We start from the raw sequence: 13,993 nt of genomic DNA on the forward strand, positions 1-13,993 counted from the left end.
CCTTCCAGCCCTTCAGGGAGCGAGGTGACGTCGAGCCCACCAAGGAAGATTAGGGGCACATTTCCAGAAACTGATGGAGTGGGAGGGGCTGTTTCTTTGCCTGGGGAGGTGGAACTGTAAGGCCCAGGGCAGAAGGCAGTGCCAGGCAGACTGGCCAGCTTTCGCCAGAAGGCAGTGCCAGGCAGACCGGCTAGCTTTCGCCTCCACTGCAGACGTCCAAGGATGGCAGTTCCAGGGCGCAGGCTAGAATGAGGGCTCAGGAGAGGGGGGTCAGGGTGCACTGTGGGTCTCAAGTCAGGGGAAGGCTGCTGTGCTCAGTTTTAGCTTCTGCTGAATATTCCTTAGGACTCTCGGAACCAGACATAGGTTCTTCTGTTAGAGGCGGTAGAGCTATTCTTCAATAAGCAAATCTTTTAGAAATGAGAATCACATAATTTCAGAGTTGAAAAGGCCCTTTAAATCATTAGTCTAGGGGTTTTGAACGATTCTTGGTTCACAGACTCCTATTATATATCAGATGAATGATGTAGACTCCATCTAAAAAAAGACATGTACGTGTCTGCTTGCACACACACACACACAGTGCTGCATATGATTTGTGAGGGTCTGTGGCACCTGAAGACCATTAAGACATTCTGTGGAGCCAAGGTTTGGTAGATCAATAACCCAATGCTTTTGCTTGGCGAGTGGGGGAGCTGAGAGAGAGGTGCCAGGGTCACCAGGGAGGAGAGCCAGAAGCCAATCACCCTCTGCCTGCTCCCCTCCAGGACACTGTCTTTATGCTTCTGGCCCCTTTGGAACTGTTGCTGACGCTGCAGCAGAGGAAAAGGTTACTTTCAAAGAGAAAGGCGTCTAGTCAAAATGCCATCTCTGGATGTTGGCACAGTTAAAGAACCCATCTTAACCTGGCGAGGAGAGAGAGAAGAGAAAGGAGCAGAGATGCCTCCACTCTGCTCACCATTAGCAAATCGTCCATAATTTAGGACAAACGTAAAAGAGATGCAGGTGATCAAGCAGACGTACCTCCTGGCTGCCTCTTGTAATTTCACGGGCTGTTTGGCACTGAGGTAAATCAAGCAGGCATCCGCCACTTTATTCAGGTCACCCTCACCTGCAGAGAGGAAAAACAAAACAAGCGTTGGCCCTCAGACTTCATCAGGGACGAGCAGTAACCCACTGCTGTTGCATGAAACTGGAACAGCTCGGCAAGATGCATGGGCTCTATACTCCATCTCCAAGTCAAAAAACACAGCAAGGTAAATGGATAAATGAGGCCGAAGTGAGATGGAAGGATGTGCACAGGAAGGGAGATGAGGGGAGCAGGGCCAAGTAAAGAGGGCAACAGAGCGGGTGAGACGGAGAGGATGGGGTGTGGGTCCAGGCGAGACGGGCTGGTACCTACCGAGGTCCAGTCTCTCACAGAGGGGGCCCAGGCCCTGTAAGACGGCCAGCTGCAACTTGAAGGCCAGTGTGTGGGAGTAAACTGGTCCAGCTCTGGCACTGACGGGAGCCTGGCTGACTAAAGAGCCAGCCAGCTTTGGCAAGACATCTTTGCAGAACCGGCTCCTTAGAAAATCGCCACACTTGCCTCCCAGGGTACGCAAAACCTGCGGAAACAGTCCCTAATCCGGTGACTGAACATCGCTAAGGCAGCAAGAGCGTTTAAGAGAATGTTTGGTAATTCAATTTCATCTCAGTCTCTGCTTGAAAAAAAAAAAATAGAATTATTGCTGTTAATTCCTTGCCCACGGTTTGTGATTCTGACAGTTATGAATTTGGAGGTGTCTGTTCCCGAGGCATGGCTGCTTCTATCCATAAATACAGATTACGTGGAGAATAATTCAAAGGAATCTTGGGTTGGATGAATAATATAGTTAATACCTGGATTTTCCTCCCTTTTTTGTTAAAAAAAAAAAAAACAAGAGCTTAAAGCAGTTCACATAGATCATCTCTCGAATCTTCCTAACAGCCCTTGAAGGAAAGACTTGTGCTTTTTAACTCTAGCTGGCTGAACACACACACACAGGCCCGGGAGCCCAGGCCCAGCTCAGCTGCTGCCATGTGCAGGCGTCGGGAGGGCAGTGACTGGCCGAGGTCCTTGGCTGGGTCTGGGCAGGGACCCTGGTGGGCAGAGCTGAGTCAGAGTTCCTTCTGTTCCGTGGCACAATCTCTTATGTACGTCATCCTCATTCCAACTTTCACAACAGGCAGTCTCTTTGCATGTCTCGTTTTAAACTTTCTCTAGCAGAACATATTGAAACGTTTTGCCCCACTGCACAGGACTGAGTGTACAGGATAATAAGAATTTCTTTAAAAATTGGTAAGCAAGGCATATCCAGCACAGAGAGCATTTGCTGACTTTGTAGAGAACGAGGCACTTATTTCAGCGCCCTCAGCTGGACTGCACAAGGCCCGATGGAGCTCAAGGGTCACCAATGGGTCTGGCAGTGGGAAAGCAGCCTCAGTTACCGTGCATACACCTTTATATTTTTTTCCACACTTGCTGTCATTTCAGATAACCTATTAATTTTCTTAAAGGAAACAGCACAGCTGAGTACAATTTGAGCAAGTCCTCCTTCCTCCTCCCTTCCCCTGCTTCTCTTCTCCCCTCCTTCTCTCCCACCCCGCCCCACCACCAACACATCTGTGTGTCACCTTGCGCATTTTGCTTTTGAAAATACATTAACAATCTTGTACGTTATCAATGTAAGCTTGCATTTTGGTCCAGTATATGTTGAAGAATTTTACAGAAACACAATATACTTCTGCCAAGTATATCAGTTGCATCCCTGGCTTCATTTTATATCCCTACACATCTTTTTTTCTTTGCCTTATCTTGCTCACCCACTTCTAATTTATGTTAGCTTGCCATGGTAAATGTATCTCTGTAAGCTGCCTTAAAGTGCTTTTTAGAACAAGGAAGGATATAAATAAATAAGCCAAAATATGTGTGCTAACATAAGCCAAACTAACACAGGGAGAATAATACCATGCATACACAGAGGGCTTTCATCTTTTCGAAGCATTTCATCAAATAATCCCATTTTATCCTTGACAACAACTATGAGAAAGGTGGGCCGGGTGGCCATAAGCTTTGTCCAGAGCTGCTCAGCTGGATAGAGGATGCCCACTGCTAGACTGCAGACCCTTGGCCTCTTCACCTTGACTCTCTGTGCCGTGCACAGAGGTGGGCATGAACTCACAGATTCAGGTTCTATCACTTACTATCTGGGTCTTTACTGCTGTGTGAGGGCTTTCTCTAGCTGTGGTGAGCGGGGTCTCTCTAGTTGTGGTGTGTGGGCTCCTCACTGTGGTGGCTTCTCCTGTTGTGCAGCGTGGGCCCCAGACTGTGGGTTTAGTAGTGGCGGCGCAAGGGCTTAGCTGCCCTGAGGTATGTGGGATCTTCCGGGACCAGGAATTGAACCTGTGTCTCCTGTATTGGCAGGCGGATTCTTTTTTTTTTTTTGGCAGGCGGATTCTTAACCACTGGACCACCAGGGAAGTCCCTAGCTGTGTGATCTTGAGAAAGTTCCTTAATATCTCTGGGCTTGTTTCCTGCTCTGTCAAAGATGGGGATGTTAGTATCTTCCTTGCAAGGGTGTTGTAAGATGAGCTCACACATGGAGAATTGCCAAGCATGCTGCCTGGGGCACAGGAGGTGCTCAGTGGATACTGATGGCCCTTTCATCTACTAGCTCACTCATTCTGCTTCAAATTCCAAAGGAAACTGACTTTCATTTTTTTTCCTCTGTGCTTTTCTTATTTTTCTGTACCTTCTTCACGGTATAGTAGGTCACATCAGATAAAAAGAGAACCAATCCCCCCAAAACACTGCTGAGCTTCCAGCTTACATCTCCCCATCCCTATGACTGATGGCAGTGGGGCTCTGGTGAGGTACCTTGAAGGCTCTGAGCACCGCCAGGGGGTCATCATTGGTGAGTCGGTGTACGAGCGAGGGCCAGGCCCGATGAGCCAAGGGAAGCAGCTGGTTTTTGTGGGACTGCAGAACAACCACGCACAGATCCAGCACGTCCAGGACCTGAAAGGGAAGAGGACGTGATTGCAGCAGACCATAAAGGCTTGAAACCAAATATCTGTGATCAAGTCGCCACTTAAAAAGAATAAAACTTAGACACTCATTAAGTCAAATAAGTATTCATGAGTTCCTGACTACATGTCAACCACTGGTGAGGATACTGGGTGGGAGGCACACAGGGACAAAATATGTATGTTAGTAATACATGTGTTTCCTTGCCTTCATGAGGGGCTTATGGTCAACTGGGGAAAGACCCAAGGTCTTAGACCTTAGCTAAGACAAATAAAGGGATGAATGACTGCCAATTGTGACGAGTGCTACGAAGGACAAAATCAAGGGAGAAATGCAAAGACACTAAAGGGAGGGATCTACACCATACAAACGGCCGGGAGGGCTGCTGAGCTGGCTTCCTCCTCTGTCAAAAGTGGGGATGTCAGTATCTTCCTTGCAAGGTTGCTGTAAGGAGATGAGCAAGGCAGAAACAAGGTAGTAACTTCCACAAGGAGGCATAAAGGATGAGCAGGAGCTAGTCACATAAAGAGTGGAAGGGTTGGGACTTCCCTGGTGGTCCAGTGACTAAGGCTTGGCACTCCCAATGCAGGGTGCTTGGGTTTGATGCCTGGGCAGGAAACTAGATCTCACATGATACAACAAAGATCTTGTGTGCAGCAACTAAGAGCCCGTACACCCAAATAAATGAATAAATAAAATTAAAAAGAAACTAGAGCAGGGCAGCATGGAGTGTGACAGAGGAGGGTAAGATGGGGCTGGACCATGAGGCATCATGTTAAGACTTTTTTATCTGGTACTAAATGTGGTGGGGAGCCAGGGGAATGTTCAGGAACGTGACATGATACAATTCATGTTTTAAAAAGGTCACTCTGGCTGCTGAGTGGAGAGGGGACTTGAAGAGGGAGTGAGAAGAAGTGAGGAGGCCCTGGAGGAAGCCAAGACGTATGTCCACTTGGGTGGCGTGGGGGTGGAGTCACGCGGCCACACGCTGGAGACAGAGGCAGGGATGTGAAGCGTTTGAGATCTGTTTTGGAGATAAAATGGCTTAAATTGCTGAAGGACTTGCTCTTTGGGGAGGTGAAGAAAAGTATTAAAACGAGCTGCTTGGATTCAGGCTTAGCAACTGAACAGATGCAGGTGCAGCTTTACAAGACAGGAACAGGGGAGGGGGAGGAAACTGGGAGAGGGGAGGGAGATCGGGTTCTGTGACCTCTAAGCAGAGAGGTCAAGTAGGTAGCTGGGACACTGGAAGACCTCAGAAGAGAGGTCTGGGGTAGCCTAGATGTCAATTGGTTTTTTTACCTTTCCTGAAAATATGTCTCCTGATCTCTCATGTCTCAAAGTTCACTGAAGATAGATGGCCTGCTCAGGGTCACAGGCAGCGGTCACCATGATGACCAGGGCAGGCTTTCCCCCAGCACAGAGGTGAGGGTGCGTATGTGAGTTAGGAAGACAGAGTGAGGTCTGCAGGAAACGCAGATTGGATGCCTAGTGTGTGCTGGTCATAGGAAGACTGGAACAGAAACAGAGAACAAAATAGGCCCTGCCCTTGAGGGCTGAATAGTTAGGGGAAGAAGAGAAACCTCAGGAGAGAAGGGTAGTACTCAGGGGGAAATGGCTTTGGGATTGCTGACTGGCTTTGGATTTGTGTTCCGTCACTAACTGGGCAAGTTACACCATACTTCATTGACTCAAAGATGCATGTTTTCCCCCTTTTGCCTGGAATGTTCTTCCTCTCCCTTTTGCCCCTGCAGGGCTGGTTCCTTCTCAGCCTTTAAGCTTAAACATCACCCAACAACCTGGTCTAAATCAGAACGTAAGCTCCCTCTTATTCAACAGGCCGTGGGAGAGTAGGTTTCCAAACACGTTTACTACAGGGGTGAATTTTCTATCATAGAACCTCTTACTACCTTCACAGCATTTCCTCCATGTACATGTGTGTATCTGTGCATCACCTCTTTCCCCTTGAGAGACAGAAATTTCCATGAAGACAGGGATCATGTCTGCTTCACTTCCTTCTACACACCCTCTGTCTGATCTGTAGCAGTCCTCAATAAGTACTGAGCGAATAAGTGAATGAGTATAAATGCCACACCTGAGGCTGTTTTTTATTTATAGCCAACAACTCAGTGAGGCAGTGTCTACTTTACAGATGAAGCAGAACATGCTCAAAAAGGTGATGGGCCTAGTGAGGGGCAGAGCCGGGATTTGAACTCAGGTATGCCGATCTGACTCCAGTGCTGACGGTCTCCATAGCTACAGTGTTTACATGGCAACTGGGCTTCCCTTGTGTCTCAGCTGGTAGAGAATCCGCCTGCAATGCGGGAGACCTAGGTTCAATTCCTGGGCTGGGAAGATCCCCTGGAGATGGGAAAAGCTACCCAGTCCAGTATTCTGCCCTGGAGAATTCCATGGACTGTATAGCCCATGGGATCACAAAGTGTCTGATATGACTGAGTGACTTTCACTTTCATACATGGCTGCTACAAAGTGTCCAGAAGAGGGAAGACACTTTGTTAATGTATCAACCAGACACCACTAACAAAAGGCACCTGAAAAATGACTCCTGAATGGAACAGAAAATACTAAGAAGTATCTCTGGGAAGACTAAACAAGTCCACAAAACCCAGATGCTGAAGTTTGAAGTAATCTGTGGGCCAGGGTTTCCCAGCCCACTGCCCCTGGTCGGGGCGAAGTGCCCTCATCACTATCAGTAATTCATGGAGGCGGCTGTGTTTCTCACTCCTGCTTGGGGGTGGGCAGGAGCGGGTCAGGCTGTGCTTTCCTTTGGGGGTCAGATCTGCCCCCAGGTGATCTGAAAGCTGTGTCTCCCATGCTCACCCTGCCCCCATGCCCCCAGCCTGTTATCAGAATCACTACTGTATAGTTTGAGTCCTTGCTGATGGGGAGGAAACTGCTGCTTCAGAAACTGCCAGCAAGTGAGGATGTAAGATTAAGAAAAGTGTTGATGCTTGGCCTAGGATGAGAATGGAAGCGGAAACAGAGATAAGGGCTACAGTCAGGCTTGGAAGAATGACCACTTTAAAGTATTAAAACCTGTGTCCCACATTAAGTCAGCACAGAAAATGATATCCTTCCCAAAGCTTATGACCTCCCCCACCCCCCGCCACCGCCACCCTTGGAGATGCGATGACTCTCTGAAACTTTGTGCTTTTTAATTCCATCAAGGGGACTCAGCTCCCTTTTGGCATCTGGGTCGATACAGAAAGAATAAGATGGCATCCCACAGATAAATTCCTCCTGGGGCCTTCTCTTGGCCACCATACATGCACCGGAGATAAGGGTGGCTCCTGCTCACCCTGCAGTCACTGCCCACAGACCAAACCTCATCCCGCTGCTCTGTGAACGCAGGGGTAGGGCTGCACACTGACCTTCAGGCGGGTGTTCAGGCTTTCGTCTGCCATCAGGTGGACGCAGCGCTCCCCCGCGCCCGTGGCTAGCTGAATGTGCGCCGGCAGTGGTGGCTCCACGTGGGGACCCGTGCCATCCCCCTCCGCTTCAGGAGGGTCTGACTGCTCCTCTGGAAAAGAAGCGTAACTGGGGGCAGTGTTTTCTGAGACATGCCGCACCTCAACCTAACCTCCCAATCTCAGATCTGGAGTAAGATTTCAGAGGGAAAATGTCGAGGAACTGATCCCAAGAAAACCATGTAAAAAAAAAGGTGGGTCAAGCTCTGAGTCAAGATAGTCACCAAAATATTACCTCTAACAGCTAGGGAAACCCTCCATGTCCACTGTAGGGGGATGGTTATATAAACCATGGTATGATCCATAAAATGAACGGCATGTTATGAAGGCCTGAAAATTTGTGTTTATCAAGGGCTTTAAGGACAAGGGAAAATGCTTATGAAATAACATTGTGTTAAAAAGAGAAAAGCAGGATACAAAATTGCATACACAGTGTGAATACTATTATATAAAGTTTTATATAAAGACAGGAGGAAGTACAAAATATTAACAGAGATGGGGGTCACGAGATTTTTTATTTTTTCCCTACACCATTAGCCTTTTCTAAGTTGCCATTCATAAATATTTAAAATAAAAACATAAGAGGGCAAGGTTCTAATTGGGAGCCCTGAGGCTGGGCAGTTCCCTGGTGGGCCTCTGGCCCTTTATTCTCTTTCCTCTCCTTTTGACTAAGGGGGTACGTGTCTGTCTTCTCTACCAGCCTGGAAGCTCTTTGGAGGGCCAAGATGAAGCCTTGTACCTCCTGGTATGAGGGGTAACACCAGGGCAGCTTGATGCAACATACAGTGATGGGGTTTGGTCAGAGGACTAGTCTTGCCTCCTCATCCTACGAGCAGCTCCTCTCACCCCATGTTACCTCACCTGACAAAAATGGGGATAAAGTATTGGCTTGTTGAGAGAATTAAATGAGATGAATGTCACCAGTTATTTACTTTCACTGCCTGGAGTACTACATTGCATGAGATAAGTGTAAGTTTGTAAATTAAAACAAAAAACACTTGAGTAGTGTGAAACCCAGGCCAAAATTCCTTCCCTGAAATTCTTCCTCCCTCTGCTTATAGTCTCTAGCCTCTCCCCGCCGATCCTCAATATCAGCTGTGCTCATTTCCATGGAGCTGAGCATTGCTCCCTTAACTTTCTTCCATTTCAGTTTCCTCTGCTGGAAAAACAGAATCTTAAGAGTCCACATCTGTCTCTAACAATGCTGAAAAGATAAAGGAAAATGTGTTTATAGGATGCTTGGATTTCCTGGTGAAAGGGGCTTCAGATACCCAAGGTGCGTTTATGGCTAAAACAAAAACACCCACATCAAACCACTATCAATCTAAACATTCCTTATAATGCCAAGTGTGTGGTGTGTACTTGATGAATGATAACGATAAGAACGACAAGGCTGTGCTCTGCTTCTAGAGGAGGACTGGTTGTTTGAAATTCACCTACTGTGGAATGCTATTTGAGAGCTGCGGATTCTTGCTATTGGAAGAAAAATTTGATTCATTCATTCCGCTCCTGGCAAACATCAACTAGAACCAGAAGCTCCTAATAGTGAAAGAATGGAGTCAGGGATGATGCTAGAATTTCAAACAGGAATGGGCAATGTGGATTACCAGGGATCAAGATGCCTCTCCTTCATGGTTTCTAGGCTTGGTTAAGGGGTGCAGTTTACAAGGATTGGGTTTGCTCCAGAAACAAAATGGAGAAGAAAAAGCTGGATGGATCTCTGATTAGAAAATTCTGTTTCTGGAGAGAAAAACAACTCAGCTCTGCATAAATTGTTTCTTGGTTGTGATGCTCCCCTGCTATTTAGAAGGAATTTGTTGTAGTTAGCTGCATTGAACTACTATTTCCTGTTATCCTGAAAAAGTATTGGCTTCAGTTCACCAGAGCCTCAGAGTAGACTGCCAAAAAAAAAAAAAGAGAGAGAAATCTGCTCAACTCCAACCTAACAAACTAATTTGGGACTCAGTTCGATTTAGGATAGTTCTGAGACCACCAAGCTCATTATGACTTGGCATTTTATGTTTGCAGAGGAGATTCTAATAATTTATTAATCCTTCCGTGACCTGAAGCTCCAGATTGAGCTTGTGAATAAAACAACAGGCCAGAGCTTCAACTAGCCTAAACTCCCTTCTTCTTTATCATATCAGTTGGTAAGAAAAACACTGGAATCTCCTCCTACCAATAAATAAAATAAATGGACAAAGCGTATGAAAAGATAATGGGCATAAGAAAAAAAAAAAAAATCTGTTAGGAAAGATGCGTGCAGAAAGATGTTCGACCTTTCTAGTGATCAAAGACATGCAAAGTAAAATAACCAGAACCAGTTTGATTCAGCGAGGAGTAAAACTGGTGATAGTCGTTGTTGGCAAGGCTGTGGTAAAACCAGTATTAATCCTGTACTGCTAAGGGGAAGGCGTAAATTGACACAACCTTTCTGGAAGGCAATTTGGCAGGCATAAAATAATGTTCATATCCTTGACCTAGAAATCCCACTTCTGGGATTTATAAAGAAATATGCAAAAGGAAGGAAAAGGTCACATGCACAGAATCATACACTGAAGCACTGTTTATCAGAGTGAAAAGCTAGAAGCAACCTAAACTTCCCACAGGGGAATGGATGCTTAGGAGCAGCTATTAAAACATTAATTATGAAAATTCCATAGCAACGTGAAGAGTTCCTTCTTATATAACTAAATGCAAAAAGGGTATCATACATTTCAACTGTGGCTGCAATCAAATAAAAACAGGCCTGCAACAGAAAAGGATGGAAAAAAGACAACACACAAAGTGAGGATGCCTACGTCAGCATGGTGGGCTTATGAATGACGCTTCTTATTTCCAAACTGTCTATAATGATGTTTCATTGTTTTTACAATAATCTGCTTCAAAAAGAAAACAAACCAACAAACAAAACAGTTGAAGCCAAGATAAATGATAGTTACCGTCTTCATTATCAAGATCTGAGACATTCCCAGCTGCCACATCCTTTTCCTTGAGGTAGTTCAGCACGAACTGCTCAATGTCTTCGGCTGTGGTGGGGTTCTCAAGGCCTTTCTCAAGACTTGCTGGTCTCTGGCTCAAAGGACTTCCCTCTTCCCCTACGCTTTGCTCCTGGAGTTGCCCGAGATGACCTGCGTCTGGGAACCACTGAACTGTAAAGAAAGTGTTATAACGATCACCTTGGTCATTGACGATAGGCATTAGTACCTTCTAACTAGAATAAGCTCTTTGCTATGGCCCGTGTGGCCACCACAGGATCCAGTCTCTACCTCTCTCCAATCTTCTCTTCTAACCACTCCTGGCTGCCTGTTCATTGACCATCTTCTGGTTCCTCCAGTCTGTCAGGCGTCCTCCCGCCTGTGAACTTCTGCACATGCTGTTCTCATTGTCTGGAATACTTTCACCCCCTATGTCACATCTGGTTAATTCCAACTCACTTTTAGTATCTTAATACAAATACACCTCACCCAGTAAAGCCATCCCTTGACTCCCGTACCCCATCCCAACTTCAGTCTCTTATATGCTATATTAGATATGTTCTTTTCATGTCTAATGTTCTTTCATTTCAACTCATCAGCATTTGCAGTTACTGTATTTACTTTGTATGTCTTGTTTAGTGCCTGAATCTCCCATTAGACTTTGTGCTCCAGTGATTACCCCTGCAAAGTCAGTCTGCCCAGCATGGAGTGGATGCTCAAAACACACGCTGAATGAATAAATACGCTAGACTGAAGGACAGCTACAAGAGACAAAATTCTGAGTGCAGACTACATTGCTCATCAGCACAAGAGAGGTTCAGCAGAGCCTTGAGAACTAACAAGTCTCACACAGGTATTTGATACAAAATGCTTCAGAAGGCTGGCATTTTCTCTCCAAAGCTTTTCCTTCTTCAGTGATCCTCTAATACTTTTGATGTGTCACCAGGGAATAAGCTTCAAATGGTACCCAATCTGGTTTTCAAACTGTGCCTTGAGGAGCCCGAGGGCTCTGCAGAAATGTCTCAGGGTCACAAGAGGAAGGGCACCCAGAGACAGCAGGTTAAAGGGTGGGAACAGGGTTTCTACACCTTCTGTGGCCAGCACTGCTCTCGTTTTAACTCTTTTTATATATTGGGGTCCCCCAGGGCTTCAATTCAAAAATGGCACTTAATACTTAAAGAACAAAACAATAAGAAAGCCCTGTAGCCTGAATTTTTGTCCTCCTTTTGCAGACAGGAGGGGAAAGTCTCTGATAACCTTTGCACCTGCTAATCTCCTTTCTGCTTCCCTGGTGGCTCAGCAGTAAAGAATCCACCTGCCAAAGGAGGAGACGTGGGTTCAATCCCTGGGTCAGGAAGATTCCCTGGAGAAGGAAATGGCAACCTGTTCCAGTATTCTTGCTTGGGACATCCCATGGACAGAGGAGCCTAGCAGGTTGCAGTCCATGGGGTCACAAAGAGTCAGACACAACTTAGCAACTAAGACAACGGCAGCAACAATCTCCTTTCTATCAAGGAGTATCTGCAAAGAGTCACAGCAGTAGCAGATGGGCTATGCCCGGGCCAGGCAACTGGGAGTGGCAGAGAGCGAATGCTGGACATGAGAACCCCTGGTTCAGTATTTGAAGGTTCCTAAACGAAGGGATTGATTATGCCAGTGCTTCACCGCCCAGACATAAACCTGTTCTTATTGTACTCTGAGGGACTGCATTCCCAATGGGTTAAAGCCAGTACCCAACATTTACACTGCTGAAAGCAGACACGCTGAGAAGATTATTTTCTAGATTTAAGGCTACTGCCAGACATTAAAAAGTCTTTGCTCACAAATGGCTTTTAAACATATGAAAAGAAGCTCAACCTCACTCTTAATGCAAATTAAACTATAATAAGGTGCAATTTTTCTCCTACTGGATTAGCAAAGATCAAAAAGCTAAGGTAATATACAGGGTGGGTGGGGGGTGGCAAAATTGCTGCTCTCTTATACTGCTGATGGGAGTTTAAATTGGTGTAACCTCTTTACAGAGCAATTTGAAACTGTATCTCTCTATCAAAGACTCAAATGTAACACTCTCTAAGCCAGCAATTGTCTTAGGAATTTACCCTATAGATACACTTAGACATGTTCAAAATGACCTACAAAGATACTCACTGCAGCATTTTTGGGGGGGAGCAAAAAGAGGGGAGCAAAAAGATCAGAACAAATAAAATGTCCACCAAGAAAGGACTGCTTAAATCATGGTGCAGCTGTGCAACAGAACACTATGCGGCCATCAAAATAATACGGCAGCTCCGTGTGTGCATGCGGCATGTTCTTTGGGGGCCAAGGTGTGTGGCATGGATGCTTTCTCATTTTTCAAAGAGACTCCATTTTTTGTTGTTGTTGCTGTTACAAATAATCAGCCAACCAAAAGCTGGTGCTAAGCAGTAATTTAACTGACAGTTCTTGCCTTCACTATGGAACCTTATGGCTTTTTAGTCAATGAGTGTGAAACGCTGTGCTTATAGTAACTCGGTTTCCTAAAAGGCATACCGGGTTCTTTTAAAACCTTTCGGAAGTTCCCTGAGACCGCACTTCCACTCCCATCTTAAGAGAATGTGACCATCAATTAGAAGAAGGAAAGCCAGCAGACAGTGCTACTTTGCTTCATGCGGGGCTGATCCCCACATGTGCGTTCCCCACAGAACTGCTTACCATCCAAAATGCAAGTGTTGTCTGGGTTATTTTGAAACTTCTGGAATAGCTATCCCCACTTTGGCAGCTTTTCCTAGGATGTTATCAAGTCAAGCTTTTGCCATCCTCATTATCCTTTCTACAATTTAAGGAAAGGGTGCTATACAGGATCCCTCCTTTAGAAATGATCAAAGACACTGGCAATCCAAGGCAATTCCATTTTCAAGGCCCAAAATGAGATATCTCCTGAGAGAATATATATATATAAATAATTCCATAGACAGAGGAGCCTGGCAGGTTACAGTCCATGAGGTTGCAAAGATTCAGACGTGACTAAGTGACTAACACACTTTGGCCTTTCTCGATGGCTAAAGCGGATAAAGAATCCATCAGCAGTGCAGGGAATACAGAAAGAAGAGGGTTCGATCCCTGGGTCCAAAAGATCCCCTGGAGGAGGAAATGGTGACCCATTCCAATATTCTTGCCTGAATAATCCCATGGACAGAGGAGCATGGCGGGCTACAGTCCAAAGGGTCACAAAGAGTTTGACACAACTGAGCAGGCACAACTATCATGAGTGTGTGTATGCTGCACAGCATGTGAGATCTTAGTTCTTCAACCAGGGATCAAACCCGAAACCTCTGCACTGGTTGCATGGAGTCTTAACTGCTGGACTCTCAGGGAAGTCCCCGAGGATATTTTTAATAGGCTTTTTCTTAATATATTTTTTAAAACTCAAATTAAGACATAGTAGAGTTCTCCAATGGCACCCCACTCCAGCACTCTTGCCTGGAAAATCCCATGGATGG

General features: G+C 45.9%; 1 protein-coding gene across 5 annotated transcripts in view; it reads right to left on the bottom strand.

Annotated features, from left to right (window-relative positions):
• TTI1 (TELO2 interacting protein 1) overlaps positions 1–13,993 on the bottom strand; it is a 41,841-nt gene that overhangs the window by 12,181 nt on the left and 15,667 nt on the right. For all 5 annotated transcript variants that reach the window (XM_055545011.1, XM_055545012.1, XM_055545013.1 and 2 more), the window contains 5 exons: positions 10,479–10,688; positions 7,441–7,589; positions 3,899–4,039; positions 1,403–1,607; positions 1,024–1,111 (listed from right to left, as the gene is read on the bottom strand). In XM_055545011.1, the coding sequence (XP_055400986.1) occupies positions 1,024–1,111; positions 1,403–1,607; positions 3,899–4,039; positions 7,441–7,589; positions 10,479–10,688 (793 nt within the window). The remainder of the gene's footprint in view (positions 1–1,023; positions 1,112–1,402; positions 1,608–3,898; positions 4,040–7,440; positions 7,590–10,478; positions 10,689–13,993) is intronic.

The sequence above is a fragment of the Bubalus kerabau genome, chromosome 13 (assembly GCF_029407905.1).
Source record: "Bubalus kerabau isolate K-KA32 ecotype Philippines breed swamp buffalo chromosome 13, PCC_UOA_SB_1v2, whole genome shotgun sequence".
Classification (NCBI taxonomy): Eukaryota; Metazoa; Chordata; class Mammalia; order Artiodactyla; family Bovidae; genus Bubalus; species Bubalus kerabau.